Raw genomic sequence first — 21,496 nt, 5'->3', positions numbered from 1 at the left:
TTGAGGTCAATGTTGGACTGTTAACTTTTGGACGTAAAAAGTCCATTCCAATGACACAAATGTAGCTCGATTCTGCCTGATGGCAATTGTGTTTGTGGAGGGGGTCTTATCTCTTCGAACAAGAGGTAAAGCTTCTTCAGATTCTACTGTTCAGTCTGTTCCTATACCTGCCGAGTGGCTAAGGCTATCTAGCCATCTACAACGTATATGTCAGGCTGAGATGAAACTGTGAATGGTGAGTTTTAAACCTGATGTCTGAGGTCTTGGTTTGAATCTGAATCTACAATGACAGCCTTGAATGGTCTGTAAACTATGTTTCAATCACTAGTTTAGAGATCCAAACGCCAGTCTTGGATCTGAGTGAATTAACCTGATTAGACATCTGCTGTTTGTGAGGCAATGTCGATATCAACAAATCAAAAATAGCTCCCATTTTTACTTGTTAATTTGATTACACTGTTAAAAATCTTTATCAAACAAATCAAAAGGCCCATTTGTTGAGTCCTTGAAAGACTGAGACTAAAAATGAGTCCCTGTGCTGCTGTATTTCTGTTTATATTCATATTCTTTATGAGACATCAGCACAAGTCCACTGTGCAGCCAGGACATATTGGGAGGTTAAGTGCCTTGCTAAAGAGCACCAGAGCTGTAGTTACAAAACAAGGGTGGTGTTTGGGTGTTTCCGTTTTAAGCTCTCATTGGCTCAATTGGTCCAGTGACACAGAGCAGAGCTATTGTGGCCAACACTAACTGGATTCAGGGCTTTCTGTCATTCCAACATCAACAGCTCCTCTCTCCTCTCCCTGATTGTCTGTGTGTGTTTGCTTTTAGCAGCCAGTCATGCCTCATCTGTTCACCAACACTCTCGCTGCGTCTCCCTGCTCATACCTGTTCCCATGCACAGCTGCTGTTCAGGAGACTATGTGTCTCCAGATGCTCTTCACTGGCTCATTAGTCATTCTCTATATATTTTCTGCATTTTCCACCCATTACTGGTCAGATTATGTTTGTTGCCTTTTTCCTGTCTGCTCTTCTCTCTTGCAAATTCTTGCTTTACATGCTGACTACATATTTAAGTCATATTACTTTTCATGCATATCACATTTTTAAAACTGTGTAAAACTTTTGTATCATGATTGTAGTGAGATTAGCAGTTTTATTAATTAATATAATGTGGTGACAAACACATTAAATAATGTATTTATTAGGAATACAAATAATATAGCATCATATAACACCATGTCCGATGTGCAACATTAACACTGGAGAAAGAAGGCATTAGCTAAATAACAGAGGACAAGAGTTCAATGATTTACTAAAAGAATGCAGACAATGATGTAACAGTTTTGCTGGAAAATCCAACTTAAGTGAGAAAATAAACAGCAGTGTTTTCTCTACCATTGTCTGGAAAGAAACCAAAGTCTGACTCTAAGTCAAAGTGTTTGTCTGCACTCTCTGTGTGTGTGTGCGTGAGTGTGTGTGTGTGTGTGTGTGTGAGGAGGGGTGACACACACAGGAGCGGAGTCGAAACAGGCTTGCAATTTGTTGCGTTAAATGCAGACTTCCACCTCAAACATCTGAGAGTGAAGACAAAATATCAACCTCTGATAAACGCACTCAATTTCGTGACAGTGGATGCTCGCATTTGTGGGCAATGGCCAGAGGACTAACAGCTTTCCTGCGGCAACAGCCTCCAAAACGGTATAACTTACCATCTGGAATTTGACCTCAATATACTGTGAAACCAGAAAACGTTTCATCGGCTCCCAGAAACCAGAAACAGTTGGTTTTACAGCAGCCCCGATAAGTTTCAGTATTGGTACTGTGGGAATGGAAACAACCGACTTAATTTAAGTAGATACAAAACCAATGGGGCTGGTGCCATTGGTAGTAGCATAATTTTGACCTTACACATTATTCATGAAGTGTAGAAACTGGAGAGGTGGTGAGCAAAATGAAAAGGGCATGAGGTGAATGGGGATGAGTCAAGTTCCTATAAATTGTTAAAACGTCCAAAAAGTCCAACTATACAAGTGTCAAATTATGAGCAATCTCTGTGTTTCCATAATAAAAAAAAAATGCTATTACATTTCACTCAGCAAAACCAGTTCTCTGTCAGTTAAATGGAGCAAGTCATGATATTTCTCTGAGTGGTGTTCAAAACATTAGCTTTTCCAAGCAGGTATCAAGGTAGCTCGAAGGAGAGGGAAAAGTAAAACACCCTTCAGGAGGAGGAGAAAAGCATACCTGTTGCCATGCCAACCATGAAATAGAATGGATGGGGGCAGCAGCCTTAGATCAAGACTGCATTAGTTTGACTCTAGTGCCATCTTATGGTTTATATCACATTACACTCATATGCTGCTGATAATAGTGAGAGTTTAGAAATGTGTTTTTCAATTACAACAAACCAGAAGGTAGCCTGTATCAATTAACACAATCATCATGCAACACAGAAATGAGAGCAGAGGTAAAAGCTGTGTAGCTGTGTGACGTTAAAGATTTTGGGACACACAATGACTTCAATAGATTTCTGTTCACGGGAGGGAAATGGCATTGCAAGACATTGTCACTCATGAAGAGGCTGAGCGACTGCAGAGTTTGCAGGACACTGTGAGGATCCTGTAAGCGGTGGTGTGTGTCAGCTGCAGAGACACATAAGAAAAACGTGTACTTTGGTGCCACCTGGTGATTCGACATTAATATGTTATGATTTGGTATTAAAATTGAATTGAAAAGAATACCATTTATTCTTATCTGTTCAGTTTTTGCCGTATATTGTGTAAAAGCACTTTTTAACCTTGGTTAGATAAGTGGTATACAAATAAAGTTATTATTATTATATTATTATGCTTATATCCATGTGTGTTGGTCTGTATGTCTGATTGTGCGTGTAGATTGTGGCATTGACATAAAAGGGAAAAAATGGAAAATTGAATAAACACTGGGGAAGAAACATAGGGCTAGGAAATGCATTATGACAATAAGTGTCCTCACAACTATAGAGGGACGTACGTGTGTGTGTGTGTGTGTGTGTGTGTGTGTGTGTGTGTGTGTGTGTGTGTGTGTGTGTGTGTGTGTGTGTGTGTGTGTGTGTGTGTCTGTGTGTGTGTAAGTGACTGGGTAGTGTACAAATGTTTTCTGACAGTGTTGGTCTTGACAAAGGCCAGGGACCTGTGGAGAGAGAGGAAACTGTGGAGCTTCATCCAATCATCGGCCAGAATACTCTGGGGCAGAACTCTGCAGTAAGTCTCCATGTATCTAATCCTGCCTGTCACACATGCACACACATGGAACATGCAGAATGATCCCCTTGTTGCCCTCAGAAACATATGATCTTGTGGAAGTGTGAGATTCTTAACTTGTGACAGGGTAACTGCTGAGAAAACTAAAGCCTCTGTAGTACCGGCTAAACACACGCAACCCAGAACATGAAGAAGTTATGGTATTTGTTTGGAAAAAAAGAGATGTGTTTAAAATTATGAAATAAATTCTGGTAAAATACATGTTTAGTCAAAACAACATCCTTTTTATCAAATGTTTCAAAAGTTAAACTTATGTGTGTGTGTGCGTGCGTGTGTGTGTGTGTGTGTGTGTGTGTGTGTGTGTGTGTGTGTGTGTGTGTGTGTGTGTGTGTGTGTGTGTGTGTGAGATGATAACGTGATTTTATATTTTTTTCAACCACATCCTACAAAATAATCCTCAAATTCCAGTACCAAAACATTACACGGTAAATATCAATAACAAAGACACTTCAGCAAAAATATTAGCAAACTTAAATGTTATGCTTTGAAAATGTAAAGTTTTTTCTCTGTGTTCTCTTTGTATTTAGAAGTGTGTGCTATTAGTCACTTTGAACGTGGAAACAAATGCAGACTACTATTTCAGAGGGAAAAGACAACAACTAAAAAAACAACTGAAGAGAGCATAGTGGGGGGAAAACATATTCATTTAGATAATGAAACAAAGAAAATGCTCGTCAACAGAGAAATATTTTATGACATGGTTTCAATCTTAATGCAAATTTTTTAGATTCTGAGCATTATTGGATACCTGTACAGGAGAATGCAGTTAAGTTATTTTCTGTGGAAAACAAGTTTTAAAGATATTTCAGAACAGTCAAACTAACAAGTATATTATTCTAATTTTGGGGGTTTTAAATTGGTTTGACTGAGTTTGTTTCCCCAACCGCAAGTGTGATGTTATAAAATATTTTCAGGGTTGTGAAGCAGGACTCTATAATCATGGTGCACGAAGAAGAATCAAAGACAACTGCACTGAATTTTTGCTTCTTCTGATTTCCGAGACCAAATATATAAATCTCAGAATATCTTCAGCATGTTAGTCTCAAATTTTATGCACAGAATTAAGAAATCTGATGCTTGAGAACTGATCCCAACCACGTATCAGATGTAGGGATGCTCTTCACTCAGACTAGTACAGCCCCTCGATTTCACTGTCCTGTCATTTAATATCGCCCTGCTGAGCCATAATGTAAATACCCCCCATTACACTGTGATACAGATTAGGGCCATGGTATCTTGCATCAACGGTATTGTGTGTCCACATGGACGACTTATCCCAGGAGGGGGAGGGTCAGATTAAGGTGATCCTTCTATTCGCTAATTCATTGAAAGCACATTAAAGGGCCAAACCGTGCCTCAACCCCTTCAAACTATGGAGTATGGATACTATACCATAATCACTTTAGCCTGAGAGTCATTAAAAAATAGGCCATTTTTCAGATGTGTGTGTGTGTGTGTGTGTGTGTGTGTGTGTGTGTGTGTGTGTGTGTGTGTGTGTGTGTGTGTGTGTGTGTGTGTGTGTGTGTGTGTGTGTGTGTGATGGTAGGTCAGAGGGATTCAACACACACACACTCAGGAAGTGTACTAGAAGAAGGGCGGGGTTTTGAGTGTTGCGTGACAAGACTGAAGAAAACAGAGTGCAGCCTGGCGTCTCACTAACACGCACACACGTGCACTAAAGACCCCATCCACACACACACACACACACACACACACACACACACACACACACACACTGTTATATATGGGCAAAAGCAGCCTCTTTACTCTTTTATGTCGCTTCAGGTTAGGTTAGCTGCCCTGCCCGTTCTTCACTTTTAGCTGGACTCTCCTCCCCCCTTCACTCTTTTCTACTCCACTTCTCTCCTCCTCCAGTCTTCTCAACATCTGAGACACTAACATCTGTCTCTTCTTTCACTCTCCATGCATGTTAGTGGTGTACTTAAAATATGGGATCAAAATAATGAAAAATAGAAATGCAGGTTGATAATAATTTTGCAACAATGATGTTCTTGTATCAGCTATGAACATCACATACAATGTTTCAAAAGAAAAAAGAAGGTAAAACAGTCTTGTTTTTAAATTGTGTTGATATTAACTCTTTTGTTGTTCATATAAACTTCCAACAATCTTTGATGATAATGATGTAACACTTTTATTCTCCATTTTGCTGCTGGAAAAGTTGTTAAAGTAACTTTTTACTTGCAGAGTCACTTTTTTCTGTTTTCATTATTTAACTTCACCAGGGCATTATAGGTTTAGTATGCAATTGCATATGCATGTAAGATGCTGTTTTTGCTTGGGCCATATCATTTGATATTTTGTTGACTAGTTGTTTTCTTCCTATCATTGTACTTTGCTTTTTGATTTTAAAGTGGCTTTTTGAGAATCAACGTTACCTTTCTGGCCTGCACAAGGTTCTCAAAATAAATAAATACATAAATAAAAAAATGAAATAAAGATAATAATTTGTTAAAGGATTAGCTTTTCCTTTGCTTCACTATATTTACTACAGATTATTTTTCTTAAAAAAAGAGTTAGACATTGTTACATTAAGACACAGGCCATGTAGAGACAACCTCCTTTTCATGCAAGTAACAAAACATTTTTTACATATGAAAGTATAGTTCACCACATTCTTATTGTTGTTGTTTAATAGAAGTATCTCTCTCGTTGTTTAATGAACATTTTCTGATTACTTGTTGTCTCTCTTTCACAGCGACAGCAGCAAAAATGAAACGCATATAAAACCAAGCCAAGTCAGATTGAAATAAACACATGAAGCACTGAAAGTATGGTACTTGTGCCATCCAGAGAGGAGCAACTGATGCAAGTACCTAGAGGCTATTATTATTATTATTATTATTATTATTATTATTATTATTATTATTATATATAATTTATACTAGTAGTAGTAGTAGTAGTAGTAGTAGAAGTAATAGTAATAATAGTAGCCTATATTGCAGAGTTTTTATTAAATTTTTCTCTAATTTGTAATCTTTTAATTAAATACATTTTAAATGTGAAATAACTGACACACACATGGTGCAATAACTATACATACATTTGCAACAAATGTCACACTGCACCTTTGAATGTAAAGTATTGTATTTGACTGTTTTTTTAAAGTAAGCTCTTAACCACTTTTACTTTAATTAAATGATTGCACTGCTGAGCTGACCTGTTTCTTCTCGTCCAACACCTTTCATTGAACTGTTGACCCTGTGTTAACTTGCACATGACAAATAAAAACTTGAAACTTAACTTAATATAATTTAAATTTTGTATATTTGAATTTAAAGCCATAGCCTGTATTATATGTATTAATAGTATGTATTAATTTAACATATTTTTGTCCCATTTTTTAACAAATAAATAAATCATATTGGAAGTTTTAGTTTTTAGGTCTTTTGCAAGAGTTGTCAGGTGATATGAAAGGTGTATTCTTTTGCATGGAAATAATTAATATCATTTAAACATGAATAGAAAGGAACCAATAAGTTGTCAGCAGCAAGAACAGCTACAATGACATCTAATTTGATCTAAATCACAAAAGGGGGGGGAAATGCAGATATCCCCCATCTAAAACATAAAATATTACCTATTATTCGTTTTGAAAAGGATTCAAGCACCCATATAGCCTCAGAGATTTACAGTAAAAACGTTTGTGTCACACCTTAGTTGGCCATGAAACTGTCAGATTGTGTGAATAATGGAGAGATGAGATGAGAGAGAGAGAGAGAGAGAGAGAGAGAGAGAGAGGCCTTTAGCTCGCTCGACCCTGTCCCTCTGAGCGCTTCTTCTCGTGCCCTCCTCTCCCTTCTCACGCGATCATCTGAATCTGAGCATGATGGAGGGCGCGATGGATGATGGAGGTTAAACAAATCCATTTAGTTCAGTTGTTGAACAAACCAGCAGCTGAAACTAAACTCACTCTGACCAAGCGGAGAGAGAGAGAAAAAAACCTCACATGATTTGACTTGATGGATTAGATTTTTCATTATGGCTTCAGAACTGTGGTCAATGTAATAAGCAGCTAATCTGGTTTCTAATAAGTGCCTATTGACTAACACGAGGCAAATACACCGATCGTTTGTTCTGTAATCGCCTGTTCAATGATGATCGTCCAATCCACGTGTTACTGAAACCCATACGATAAATAGCTCATGGGTGTTTGCAGCCTCGTATTCGCGTTGCAGTTGTCATGAGTTGGTGTGAGTGATCTCTGAATCCATTACGGGATCATTAACAAGGTCAGATCATATTCACAAAGCACTTGTACGCTGCGTAACTTCTCTGTGATGGGGTCTCTTCATTATTTTGTGTCTGCGCTCATGGGCCGGCTGTTGGTTTGTTTGCGCTTGGACCTGTGCCACGGAGCTTCTGTGTAACCCAACACTTAAAAGCCTTGTCCCGCCACAGCTCTTTCTTTCTGTTTTATTTGCCACATGACCAGATTCCTTATTTCAAAGCCTGATGCTGACTCTGTATTGAACGGCGGCCACGTCCTGGCCTTTTTACGCACACGGATCTATTTTCCATAAGCGTATTACGGAAGGTCAGCAAGTCCCCAAGCCACATGTTTCCAGCTACGGTAAGAAATGATAAAAGAGATATTCCAGCATGTTCAGGAGACCTTGCTGGGCTGAGAAGGGACATTAATAAAGCCGTGTAATTATTACATAATAATGAAGCTGCACCAAACTCATTATCGTTATGTTCCCTAACGAAAATATGTCTTTGGAACCATAAATAGAGATGGTGGCCCACCAGACTATTTTTTTCATCCTGTTGTCGCACCTCGTTTCCCTTATTTTGAGGCAGCTTTTCTTTCGAGGGACTGGGAACTTTCTAAGCACTTGGGAGCAGACTTGGATCTGAGCACCGCAGGGTCGGCCGAGGGGGAAAAGGTCCCCGCTTTTCAGCCCCTTTGTACCGGGCTGACGAGTGCGTCCTGACAGGGGTTAACGTACCGTGAAGAGGTTAAACAAACGGACATTCCCGTTAGAAATCCTCCAGACACATAAGGCCTTATAAGTGGAGGAACTGGCAGTGGTGGTCTCGGGTCTTTCAGGAATGGTCCGATAATTTTAAAGCTTGACCACTTTTCATGAACTTTTTTAGTTTTAATAAATTCAGTACAGTCCTTTCAGAATAAGATGCAGTGAGTTGTAACAAGAAGAAATTGATACTGCATGTATTTAACTGCTTTTAATGCATTAACGAATATATCACTCATCAGCTAAACGAATATACTCAGAGAGTTTGTCCCAAAACTGATGCAGGACAGCGCACAAATGTAGTTTTCTTTATTTTCACCTTGTGTCCAGGTCATCATAAATCAGCTCCATGTGGTTTGAGTTTGGAGACGATGCTGCTCGTCACCATGTGAAGCCTCTGTTAGCTTCTTTTCTTCAGTTTTTGATCATCATGTTGAACCTCTGACCACCAGTCTGTCTTCCCTTTGTTCTGATAGTACTACACAGTACTTCTTCCTTTTTTCCTGATCCATAACATAATTAGTTTCAACACTGTGTATAAAGAATTGGGGGACCTGTAGGAATTGTTTGCCTGAACTGTTAAAAACTCATTTTCTCCCATTGCTGCAGGTTAAGTTAGTTATAATTTCTTTCACCTTATGCAGTTTAACACTCGCCTTTGTACTATTAAGACAATTCACTGGAATTTTACTGCTTAGACGTTTTTCAAATGTTTGACCTGTAGTGTATATTTTTCCCCAATTTAGCTTAAAATGCAATTTATTTTTAAGTGTCTCTAAATTTTAATCAGGACGAACACAAGCAGTATAGGAAACAAATGTGTAATTTAATTATTAATGCTTCTATCACTCCATCTTACATTCATTTACCACCTAGGGTTGAATTTGACAAATTCGTTAAAAAACAACAACTGTTAATATGCAACTGTGTGTAGCACAGTTTAAACTAATTGTTTTATTGGTTTAGTCAGTGCAAAGACAAAGAAAACAAATGCTAATGTTGGACTCTTGCACAAACTGCACAAATCCACAGTCAGGTGCAGCAGCCCAGCTTAGATGTAATTAAGTATGTACTTCCCATTAAATCCATTTAGACGTAATTTGACGTGATGTACTTACGCCATATCCTATCAATTAAATCCAGTGTGTGGAATAAAAGAGCCTGATGTGGTTAAAACCCTTGAACCTGGACATTTGACTGCAGATAAAAAGGTCTGACTCTTTAGTATAGGGACCTTTTTCAGTGACATTATCCTGCATGAAGGCTGAGGATGGTTAGATGTGTATTCTACCATAAGCAAAACAAACTATTCTTCAAATGAATGGCCCACTGACACAAATACATGAGGCAGAATGATCATGAAACTAGGTTACGGCAGGCTCTGGATGGATTCTTAATAATGAAAGAGAAACATTCACATCACAGACGGAGGAAACAGATGTGGAAGGAAAGTGGCACTGTGACAATTTCTTAAATGAAGGAGAAACCATGTTGTTTCCTCAGTAGAAATACATGTTAAAGGTGCAGCAGCATGAGCAAACAACACAAAGTTTCTCTTTGACTTTGCTAAAAATCCAACTACTGTAAGAGTCAGTGTAAAAAAAAAAAAACTCTAATCCCTTCAGTCCAGAGTTGAAAATCTCCTTCAGGCATTCCTCGTTGTGAGGCACTCGCTGATATGGAGCTAAAAATGCCTTGCTATGGTCTGGTATTCGTAGGCTATAGGCTGTTGACTTGCACTGAGAGCAAAGAGAACGACAGAGATTATGGGCAATTAAAGCCCACTTTATGTTGGTGTGCTGGCGTCACACAGTCTGGCCAAGAATGCTCACCTCGGCTAATACTATCAATGAGAACAAACTCTGCAGCATCATCTTATTATGTACAGTGAATTATTAATGCCAGGGCTAGCACAGTCAGGCTCAGTGGGCTGGCCAGTTGAAGAAAGAAGGTGCAATGAGATTTTGTTAGAATGCTGAATAGTTAAATGCAGATTGGGCAATATCTTAAATAGTGAGAGGCTATATTCACTATTTTAATAATGGTACTATTCAAAGTGAACTCACAACCATATTGTTGTGGGTTTACACAGATAGAGAACTTATTTTGCTTTTCTTACAGTTCTGAACTAGAGGCAGTTATTCCCATGTGGAGAAATGTAGCTGAGGGATTGAACAGATTATGAAATTGCAGCAAGAGGTTGGTTCCGGCTGTTTTCTAACCAGCATGTTGCAACGTTGTTTCTGCATAAACTACTTGAAACGTATGTGATGCATGAAAAAAGAAACTAGGGTGCATTGCACTCCTTTAACCATTAGAGGGCCCTCCCATAAACCAAAGACAATCTGTTGATATAGCAGGTCTCACATATCTCTTCCATATATTACAAGTCTCAGTGGTTCACCTTTTTCTGCTTTATTTGTATTTACTTACATTTTATTTGATTATGCCTCAATTCTGCCACTCTGAAAAGGAATAAATAAAATGAAATAAATATATATAGAAGTCAATGTGTTTACTGTGTGAATATATGCATTTGTGCATGAGCTTGCATCGCCTCAGATGAAAGTCAGCTCAGGTCACTATACTTCACTGAGTCACTATGAAGACCTCTTAATGTAAAGAGAGACGTGAAATGCCCCAGAGGACACACATGCCTTCCTGTCTCACTGCCTCCAGTGTAATGAACTAGGTCAAACTGTCTCCACTTTCATTGACTGTAAACCCCTGCTGGGAGCAGTAGACTCCACAGCCATTACAATCACACTTGAAGGAATAATGGCTGTTATAAAATGGTAGTTAGACCTGGGCAATTTCAAAATGATAGGAGACCTGACGGGAAGTATGGCTGGTTAATAATGGCCGCAATGTCCAATGCCTAAGTTATTTAAAGTAAGCATGTATCTCAACTAAAATACTATATATGAAGTACAGTATTTAATTTTCTTGTGCCTCATTCTTTTTACTTTTTCATTAAGAAATCATCTAAACCTCTGAATAGAAATGGGGTTGATTATGGCTGCCAACGAGAATACTGGAACATGTTTTAAATTGGTCTTGTGTAAGTCTTCCAGAGCATATAATGTATGTTATGCACAGTCAATTTGCTTTCCAAAAACCGTGCAATTCAGACTCTCACAGAGGACTTGTGTTTTGATTCTGGTTGATGAAAACACAAACTGGAACGCTGCGTTTCGCTGCTTACAGGCCTGGCAGCATCGAGGGTCGGAAAGCACTCGCCACCGCCAGCTGGAGAAACATGCTCAATTTGATGCAGCTGTCTCCTGGAGCACATGCTGATGATATGATTCTGTGTGGTGAAAGTGTGTGTTTCATAGTTGTGGTGGCATGGAGGGGGCTGTGGCTGTGGAGCAGGCCAGCAGGCCATATAAAGCAAAGGGCACGCCAGGCTGGATAAGCGTCAGAGGAGGATGAGAGAGAGGAGAGAAGAGGGGAAGAGAAAAGTGAGAGAGGGGCCTCTGGGTTTTGGTCCCCGGAGCAGGGGGCGCGGGCTGGGATGCTACATCGTTCAGACGGCCTGGTGTACACACAGAAACCTGATCTAATGTGGGGCTTTGACACACGCAAACACATCATATTGAGAAAGAAACAAGTTTGAGGAGCAACAAACGTGGCTACATTAAGGGATATGAAATTACAGACAGGGAGATGATGAGCAAGCAGCAGCAAGTTGTGCTGTTTGCAGCAGCACCCACTCTTCTTGAATGCATATTTTCATATGATTATTGTCATATATTGTTAATACCAGCTAGATTACTCATGGCAAAAAGTAGGAGACAAAAACCCATGATAAACTGGAAAAGCTATCTGCAGCAACACTTCCTGAAGAGCATCGAGAAGCTGTCAGATTGTTTGTTTACATGGAATATGACAAATTAACCTGATCCATTCTTACTCATTTTAACCTATTTATGCTGCAGGAGTAAAAACTGAGAATTAATGCTGCAAAAATTAAACATATCTCTTACTTTGTTTTGAGATTGTCATCTTAGTAGAGAAACTGTATGATCCCATTGATATTGTCAAGTTGCAGCAGATTTCCATAATTAAAATAACAGCTGCAGGATTTCAAACCTGCATATATTGAAGAAAAAAAATCGACATATTGGTCAGAAAATCTGTGATGTTGAGATTAAACAATGGTGAGCTGGGAGAAAACACACAGTGACTCTGGCAGTGCACAATATGAGGAATACAAGTGTGCGATTTTAGGAGGGTTGGGTGCAATAACTTCTGTCCAAAAGTCTCTCTGAATGATATTTACAATATATGAAGTATGTATATGGTCATGCATGATGACTTTGTGGATTACACCCTCACAGAGACTGCTCACGAGAGGCCTGCTCCTATTATTCCCATTGTCCCCTTTTTCCACATCCACTGAGTATCAACAGGCTGTGTGAAGAACTCAAGACACACCCAATCCAGTGGCCTTTTTTCCACAACTCATGACAGATCTATTAAACGGCAATTCAGCTCTAAATTTATAATAACTAAGAATGTCTTTGGATTATTCTCACATCTGATAAAGCTGAGGCTAGGGCTGAAAAATACCTAAATAGTTTTCCAATAGGGTGGCTTTAAGTACAAACTGTCGGTGCTCTGGCCCTAATAAGCATCAAACGACGTGAGATTCAGTCTCTTCATTAAACGGGATGTAGGTGCGAGACTGAGCACCTCAACACACAGCTCAGGTTACTGCTGTCTGCTCTCAGTGTTAGGTTGAAGAGCATCATTACTGCTGATCCTGTGTCAAAGGGAAAGTTTGGCCTGAGGGAGCGGGGGTGGATGGGGGGTGGAGGGTGGAGGGTGGAGTTAAAAGGTCAGCGTCGCTGACTCCATTGAGTGAAATAAAAAGCTCAAATGTCTTGCCATTTCAACAGAAAGGGTAAAGACGCCCCTCAGCACTCATTTGAATGTTCCTGATGATGGAACAGAGATAATCTTATCTTAATCTGCTTGTTGAGAGCTGCATTCAGTGGAAACATGGGCTCGGACTTCCAATCAGTTAACTATTGCACACTGAGAACTAAAACCAGAGGTAGCTCGACCAAAACATGGGTCAACCCCAAGTTCACCTGCAGTGAAGCTGGAGCAGCAGAAGTTTGGTTTGGCACTTTACAAGTCTACATGGAGGATATTTTTTAAAAGATGGCACTTGCTGCTTTATGGAAAAAAAATTGGAGCAGCTAAAGGACTTTAGCCGAAAGTCCAATGTCAGTGTCCATATGCTATAATTATCAATTTAAGGTAAAGGGGGGAAAAAGATGTAGACGCAATTAACCAAAGTCTTTTCCATGCAGGGCTGTTTTACGCACTAAAATTATTATTATTTTGTGTAGAACCCTGGGTTGAAACAGCTCAACCCTAAGGATATATGGTCCTGAAGAGAAAGAATCAACAAAACAAGTATCAGTTTTTTTTAGACCTAATTAAACTTTACATACAAACAGGCCTATTATCAACCATTACGCAAAGTTTGGATAACCTTTGACAGGAGCCGCATTTTCAAGACGCAGCGTTTCACATGCCATTGTGCATGCTCCAGTGCGCACGCGTTCAAACCTCGTAATCTGAGGTCAACAACATCATTGCACTCTGAAGCCCCACTGACATACTGTTACACACAAGGTCTACTGTATAATAATGGTGAAAACACACAGTATAGCCCACATTTACCAAAACATGTCTTCCACGTGTAGCCACACTTCATATAATGGCTTCACGAGCCTATTCAATGATGAAGACGTTTTTTTTCATTTTTTTTATTGTATCTATATATTGGTGTCAAAATAGCAACACAAGCCAACACAATCACTCCATACTGTCTAGGTGCCCTGCCAGCTGACAGTAAGCGCTTCCTGTGCCACAGTGGAAGGGGGTTGGCTGCTGCCCCGGCGGATCTTTATTTTGATTTGCACTCTAATTGACCCAAATAAAGAGAGCATACCGCGAACAGAGGTTTTCTCCTGGCTGCGTGGCCTCGAGGGGACGGCCCTGCACGTGAACACACAGACACACTCAGCAGCAGCAGCGGCGGCGGCTGACGCACGTCTCCCTTCGCTGGAAAACCCCATTTGCTATCGTGCTCGTCCAATCGCCGGGTGCCCTCGGCTCGTAAAGCGTTACACTTGACGTTGTCACTGTACTACTGCCGATCCGTCTCCCTGTCTCCCTCTCCTCCCGCTGGCAACGAGGAGATCCCCCCGTCCCGTCTCCTGCCATGAGTCCTCGTCTCATCCCAGTCCAGCAGCAGCGAGGCTTGAAGTGACTGCGTTCAAGCCTCGCTGGTCGACTTAACGCACGACCGAGACGGGACAGGCTCGGGCTTCTTGTGGAGAAACGCGCCGTGAAACACGGGTAAACATGCAGGAGAAGCTGGCCGGAACGCCGACCCCCACTTCATCGCGGGCGTCGTCGTTTTTCATCGAGAACCTACTTGGCAAGGAGCGGGACGGGCAGGAGCTGGCGTCGGACGGCAGTCGATGGGAAGCGGGAGCGGTGGAAATCGTCTCCATTGACCGAGTCCTGAACTCGCATCCTGCGCCCCACGGCTCCAGCTCCACGGCCCGGTCCCCGTACAGGGAGTCCCAGCTGCAGTGGTACCGCGGGGGGGCTGCATCCTTGAACTTCAGAGCGTTGGACACACCACACAGTGAGTATGAATATATCTGTTATGATTTCTGGAAATGGATGATTATTGAAGCCATGTGCAACATAGCGCGCCAGGGCATGGGCAGTTTGTTGCAGCCACTGTTGAAAGGGTGTAACATGGTGCTGCAGATTATCACCGTGTTATAATGGGCCATTGTCTTAAATAGAAGTCTCTGTAATTTCATACCGGAATTTTTCCATGATCCGCATCCTCTTTGGTCTTTATTGTGCAGCTTATACTTAACACCACGCATTTAAGCGGTTGGTGTTATTAGACTCACCGCAGTGTCGTTTATTTATTGATGTAAATGTATTTTTGGGCTTCATGAGAAGCAAGAGCAGTTGATAGAAAGCGGGCAGGACGCTTGCTGCTTCCCGCTTCATCAAGTAAAAGCTTCGATCACAGTGTGAGTCGTATGTGGAGCCTGAGCTCACAGAACTCTATAACCCCATTCTCTGGCTGAGGCGACTTGGCTTCTTGCGTGTATTTTGTAATCAATAGCTGCATACAGCAGGGGATATTTCATTGTGGTCCGTCAATACTTCCGTAACACAATTTTTAATTTACGCAAAGGGATTACGCACAAATGCCCAGATTACAACTCAAAACAGAGGCGCAGTAACACTGTCGCCACGTCAACGTGACGCTTTTACGCACACCCAGTGCCATTTGGGGCACTCACGTGTCTTTACTCATGACGACAAAGTGCTTTTCTTAATGGTGTGCATTTATTTTGGATTTTAAAATTCTAAATTCTAAAATTTGAGTGGTCGTGTTCCTAAGTGATGGAGGCGTCATGCCCACACAGCAAACTTGTTGGAAGTTATTATTGAGTTACAAGCGTCAAAGGTTTTGCTGGGTCTATATGGCAGACTGTTGCTCTTGTCTTATCAGAAGTGTCACTACTTCCTCATCATGTGTTGTAATCCAATCAAAACGTTTTTAAGGTTCATGAATTAATTATAATTAATACATTATAATATGCAGTTAAGTCGAGTAAATATCAGATGGCAAAGTTTTATCTCTTCCAATTTATTTCAGTAATTTTCATTTGTTGCGCATTTCCATAAATATTTCATTCAGGTATATTACTTTATTTCGCCATGCCTCAACACACGAAGGCAATGCAAGGTATTTATTTGTATAAATAAAAAAATCAGAAAGCTGGGCTGACAGAAATGAGACTATCAGAGAAATATTTGCAATTGTGTCCTGTTTTAATGTTTTACAATTCGATTTTCAGGTCCATTAAGGGACAAGACAAGTCCAGAGGATAACTGCTGCTCCATGACGACCAGTGACAGAGGTTCACCTGCCGTGTCCGAGTCCATAACCGAAGGCAGCGACGAGACCGAGCAGAAAACAGGGGACAGCAACCTGACGGACGACAACGACGACGCGCCCCACGCCTTTAGCGCACGGCCGGAGCAGGAGTCCGACGCGAGCTCCACTCGGAAGAAGAAGACCCGGACCGTGTTCAGCCGCAGTCAGGTCTTCCAGCTGGAGTCCACCTTCGACATGAAACGGTACCTGAGCAGCTCGGAGAGAGCGGGGCTGGCGGCGTCTCTCCACCTGACAGAGACTCAGGTGAAGATCTGGTTTCAGAACCGGAGGAACAAATGGAAGAGGCAGCTGGCGGCGGACCTGGAGGCTGTTCACATCCCAAACTCCACGCAGAGGATTGTCAGGGTCCCCATTCTCTATCACGAGGGGCCCACACCCACCGCTGCTCTGGGCTTCCACCTGACCGGGCACCCAGGCTCTCCAGCCGTCGCGGGCTTCCCCAGCTCCTTCAACTACCCTCTGTCCTCGTTTGCTCACTCCATGAGCATGCTGAGGTCGCAGATGACCGGCTTGGTGTAAAGACTGATTCATATCAAACTGTTGAACACCACCGAATCGTGCAATAGTCCACAATGAAAACAGAAAACTGCTGACTGCACCCAAAGAGCCACAGAGAGTGTGACTTGTAACACAAAGTAATGCATCATCCCTACACCTCTGCGAAGCCTCTGCTCCTGTCACTGTATATAAACTATGACAACAGCCAGTGGAGGCTGGTCATGTGCTGTACGTTTGAAAAACACACGGATTTCTTTCTTCTTTTTACAAATTTATATATTTAAAGCCACGGGGTTTTTCCAACGTTGTCACTTTTTCACATAATAGTTTAATAAAATTTTTCTAAAAAAACATGTTTTGTCTGTTCTTCTGTCGTTGTGTATAAAGCCTCACATTATGTATGTCAATCATAAAGTGTCAGGCTCACACAGAGGAGTGTTTATACAGAGAGAAGTGAATCCATATGTTCGCTGACACAAGCAGAGAATAAAGCTCAGAGCAGGAACCGGTGCGTCTTTTCGGAAATGACCAGAGTCAACCTTCATACATGCTGCTTCTAAAAGGACTGTGTAAGAAGGGCTTTGACGTGGGCCCTAATATATCATTTTATTTCGACTAGCAACATGCAAATAATATACTGTTCATTAAAAACTTGTCAGCGGTTGGCAAACTTTATTGTTGCAAGTATTTGAAGGGAAGTTCCTGTAGAAAAATGGAGAAGAAGAAGAAAAAAAAAAACACATAAAAGGCCTATGAAAATGTGTTTAAAGATTTGCGCGCAGTTTATTCACGTAAAATTCTGTTTCCATACAGCCAGACGATGTGGATCAGAACAACTGTGGTGTTAGAGGGAACTAAACAAATGCTGGCTGTGGCTATAAAAATTATAAAAAATTAAAAAATAAAACAATATTATATTAGCAAAAAGACAATACTGCGATCTGAAGCTATGGTGTTTCTCTTTCCGCACCGTGTTTAATAGTACATACACATTAATAGGTTTGGGTTTTAAATGCAATAAACAATTCTTGTAATAATGATGTTAAAAATCAACTATTTATGTTGGACTACATTTTTATTTCTCTTCACGAAACCGTTTCTCGACTGAATGAAGCAGTAACTTCACTGAAAAACACAACTCAAACTCTAAATGATGAATCTGAGAAACATTGTGTAAATCTGACTCTGGAACAGTAGTAATAACAAAGCACGCAACTTGCAAATTTGCAAATCAGATTAAATAGAAAAACAAATCCCAAACTCTGACTTGTCTTAAGAACTCCCAGGAGGATGCAGAGACAGAACAGGCCACGATCAAACCATCAGCAGCTGCGCAAGCTCTCACGGCGCGCGCACGGATGTATGTGGCGTGAAATCAAACTATTGTATTATTGTTTTATTTTCCTGGGAGTACACTGCAGGACCCGGGTCTCCTTGCAGCAGATAAATGAGAATGATGGGGGAGTCCAAGGGGTTTGATTGGAGTGTAGCGGGAGGGCAGAGCAGCACCCCCTACCCTCCCATCCCCTCGCTGTTATTGGTCCGCACTGCACGCTCCTCTGGACCAATCAGCGAGGACCAGGCGCGCTCCATCCGGTGTATGCAGTAGCGGTGCAGGCAGAGCATCGTCAGCCCTGTAGTGTCTGCTCAGCGGCTGCTGCTATGCTCCGTGCACCATCGAGACCTTAGTGGTGAGATCAGCGTCCCGGTTTAGCGTGAACGGCGAGCAGAGTCGCGGAAGTAAACATAGGAGGACTTACGCCGTGGAGAATATGAACAAAGTGGAGGCACCATGTCGACCCGCAGCCTCTCTGAAATTCACTATTGACAACATCCTCAACCTGAAGACAAGCGGGAGGAACTGTGACAGCTGTCACCCTGCCGGACTGCAGGATGACTCGGCCACGGCGCTGCGTAAAGACGGGTTCCAGAGTCACCACGAGGAGCACGGGGCCCAGCAGAGGCAGGACCCGGGCAGCAGGCTCCACGAAAGCGGTAAGAGGGGTTTTGATGAATGTGTAGCTGCAGGCTGTGTGTAATAGAGACCTTCTGTCATCTGCGCTCACCATTACGCACAGCGCACATCAGATGGCATTGCACTCTCAAGTCAGTGTAGCACCACAGTTTGAGACTTCACCGCTGAGGGTTGAACGAGGTGTGATTTTGTTGCAGAGTTGAGGACAGACTGTAGCGGAGCGACAGACTCGGTCATCATCAGCCGCGGAGACCCGAGGAAGGCGGCGGAGGTGCGCTTCGAGAGCGGGGACAGCAGCTGCGACGACAGCAGCTCCACCACCACGGCCACGGACGCGCACAAGGGAGGCAGCCCGGGCAAGAAGAGCAAAGTGATAACGAAAAAGAAAACACGCACTATTTTTTCCAAGAGACAGATTTTCCAGTTGGAGTCTACCTTCGACATGAAACGCTATCTGAGCAGCGCAGAGCGCGCCTGCCTCGCCAGCTCTCTCCAGCTGACGGAGACGCAGGTGAAAATATGGTTTCAGAACCGCAGGAATAAGTTGAAACGGCAAATCTCGACCGAAATCGACGGACCCGTTAGCGATTTCCCCGAGACTGGAAAGCCCGTGGTGGTGGGACAGCTCCCGGCCTTGTACAAAGAGAGCAACTTGCTGGGGAGATGCCTGCTGCCCATGCCTCTGCCCGTGGTGTACCCGGGGAGTAGCACGCCTTACCTCTGCTTCTCAAACGCCAGCAAGTACTTCAGCCTGTACGACGGGGACGTATGATGGTTTTAACGAGAGAGACACTGTTCGGTGGTCTGTTGCCAAGTTTCAAAGCATTTACAAGGTGTTATAGATGGTGGGGCCGGACCTGCGGCCTTATGTTGATGAAGACTGCAAGTATAGAGGAGTAGTTACATATCACATACAAATAAGCTGATTCGGTATTATTTATTTTTCAGTCAGTTATGGGTTGCTTTTTATTGGCCTGGCACTAAACCTAAAGTTACACAAAGTTGTTTTTAGACAATAACAGGCTGGATAAGCTAATGATAGCCCGAGGGAGGCCTAAAACTATACCAGTCTCTACATTTTGTTAATTCCATGACATTTCATTATTATCTTTATTATTGTTATTATTATTATTATCATTATTGACAACAGCATTTCCAGCAGCCTAAAGCCACCAAAGAAATTACTATAGCCTAGCTATTTGCATGCATTTTCTGTATCATAATGGATTTTCAATTACTGAAATTATCTATGTATTTAAATGAATGTAATTAACATTTTATTCTATGTTTCACGCATGTCTATTTTTTTTTCTCAGTATCCTACTATTCCCTCTTTATTCCACGTTTGCCTATAGGCTCATTACACCATTTACTGAAACTAATTAAAACATCTTCATTCAAGAAATATTTCAGAGGGTTGATTCAGTATTTTCAGGTGAACTTTGTGTTTCAGACATCAATGGTTTGTTATTTTTGTATTATTACAATTAGAAGGCAATCCGCGTTGTGTTTCCATCATACAGACATGAATTTTATGGGTTAAAGAATGTGAGGTTTACTAATTGAAAGCTCATAAATACAATATAAAAAAAATCTAACTTTAAAATCAGAAAAACATAAACATTTGGTCTCAGTAATGATCGATTATATCAAACTGTCTTAAATGACACCATGCCTTAATGGGCCCAAACTGCTTGCAGGCCCACACCCCCATTTTCCACAAACCTCTGAAACTTCTGAAAACTCAATATTCAATCTTCAATGGGGAGCAAGCAGTTTGTATAAATTGTATAAAATATGCATATATTCAGTATTGTTTAAAAAATGGCTATTTTTATATGGAACAAGATCATCAAACTGTCATTTTGAGTCTGTATTTTCTTTTTTTTTTTTAAAGGTAGAAGTCAAAATCTAAATATGTATCTGCAGCTAAAATTACTGGAATATTTGGGACACAAACTGCATGTGTACATTTTGATCCATTACTTTTAGATTTGACGGGCCACCTCACACACATGTATAATAAGTCAACAGAAAGTAGTAACACATTCAGATGAATCAAACTTCTAAGTTTCTCAATGAAAACATGTAGATAAACTCATCTATAAACTAAACAATGTTCTGTATCAGAAGATCAATAAAAGCCACATTTGGTTTCTTATGAAGAAACAAATATTATGGTCCTTGCAGTAAGTGGAACAGATGCACACAGAAGGTGAGGCTCGACACTTCCTATAACTTTCTGTGTGCGCCAGCGTTTAGATTCTCACTCTCTTCCTGAGCAGTGGCCACTCTGCTGTTGTACCACAGCCACATACACCAGCAGCCTCAGCATTATTTTAAGTGTACACAGTGGAAAGTTGTGCTCCCACTCCTCTGAAGCCAAGCCAAGGCTCATTCCTTATGGACTAGCATTGAGTCAGGCATATTACTAAAGATTTGGGTTTGTGCTTAAGAAATAAACCTCAGTCTCCAGAGTGTATGAACACTCCAAACTAATCCCTAAAAAGGAAACCAGGCTATCTGCTTTCTGGATCTTGTGTTTCTATGGCTACGTGTCTTAGTCAATAATCTGCTTTGTGGAATGTGAAACTTTTTATTATAAATAAGAACTGATGCCTGAATATACTCAGGAGGATCTAGTTTATTTTAACTTATTGCACTGGAGGTGTATAAAGCAGTTGGCTTCAATTTTCAA

At 41.3% G+C, this 21,496-nt stretch overlaps 2 protein-coding genes and 1 pseudogene across 2 annotated transcripts; 2 read left to right on the top strand and 1 right to left on the bottom strand.

Annotated features, from left to right (window-relative positions):
- LOC118117186 overlaps nt 1-21,496 on the bottom strand; it is a 267,659-nt pseudogene that overhangs the window by 130,029 nt on the left and 116,134 nt on the right.
- hmx1 (H6 family homeobox 1) lies at nt 14,343-17,173 on the top strand. Its single transcript, XM_035169068.2, has 2 exons — nt 14,343-14,981; nt 16,225-17,173. The coding sequence occupies exons 1-2, from the start codon at nt 14,693-14,695 to the stop codon at nt 16,842-16,844; spliced, it is 909 nt and encodes a 302-aa protein (XP_035024959.1). The 5' UTR covers nt 14,343-14,692; the 3' UTR covers nt 16,845-17,173.
- On the top strand, nt 18,432-20,661 carry hmx4 (H6 family homeobox 4). The gene is made up of 2 exons (XM_035169081.1): nt 18,432-18,818; nt 18,996-20,661. Exons 1-2 carry the CDS (start codon nt 18,596-18,598, stop codon nt 19,568-19,570), a joined length of 798 nt encoding a protein of 265 aa, XP_035024972.1. The 5' UTR covers nt 18,432-18,595; the 3' UTR covers nt 19,571-20,661.

The sequence above is a fragment of the Hippoglossus stenolepis genome, chromosome 2 (assembly GCF_022539355.2).
Source record: "Hippoglossus stenolepis isolate QCI-W04-F060 chromosome 2, HSTE1.2, whole genome shotgun sequence".
In the NCBI taxonomy this organism is placed as follows: domain Eukaryota; kingdom Metazoa; phylum Chordata; class Actinopteri; order Pleuronectiformes; family Pleuronectidae; genus Hippoglossus; species Hippoglossus stenolepis.
Note: the sequence above shows the minus strand (reverse complement) of the source record. Positions and strands in the feature narration are given on the sequence as shown.

Excerpts from the sequence above, each read along its gene's own strand:
- hmx4 (XM_035169081.1), top strand. The coding sequence starts at position 18,596 with ATGAACAAAGTGGAGGCACCATGTCGACCCGCAGCCTCTCTGAAATTC. Across the intron at positions 18,819-18,995 it reads CAGCAGGCTCCACGAAAGCG|AGTTGAGGACAGACTGTAGC; the intron begins GTAAGAGGGGTT and ends ATTTTGTTGCAG.
- hmx1 (XM_035169068.2), top strand. The coding sequence starts at position 14,693 with ATGCAGGAGAAGCTGGCCGGAACGCCGACCCCCACTTCATCGCGGGCG. Across the intron at positions 14,982-16,224 it reads AGCGTTGGACACACCACACA|GTCCATTAAGGGACAAGACA; the intron begins GTGAGTATGAAT and ends TTCGATTTTCAG.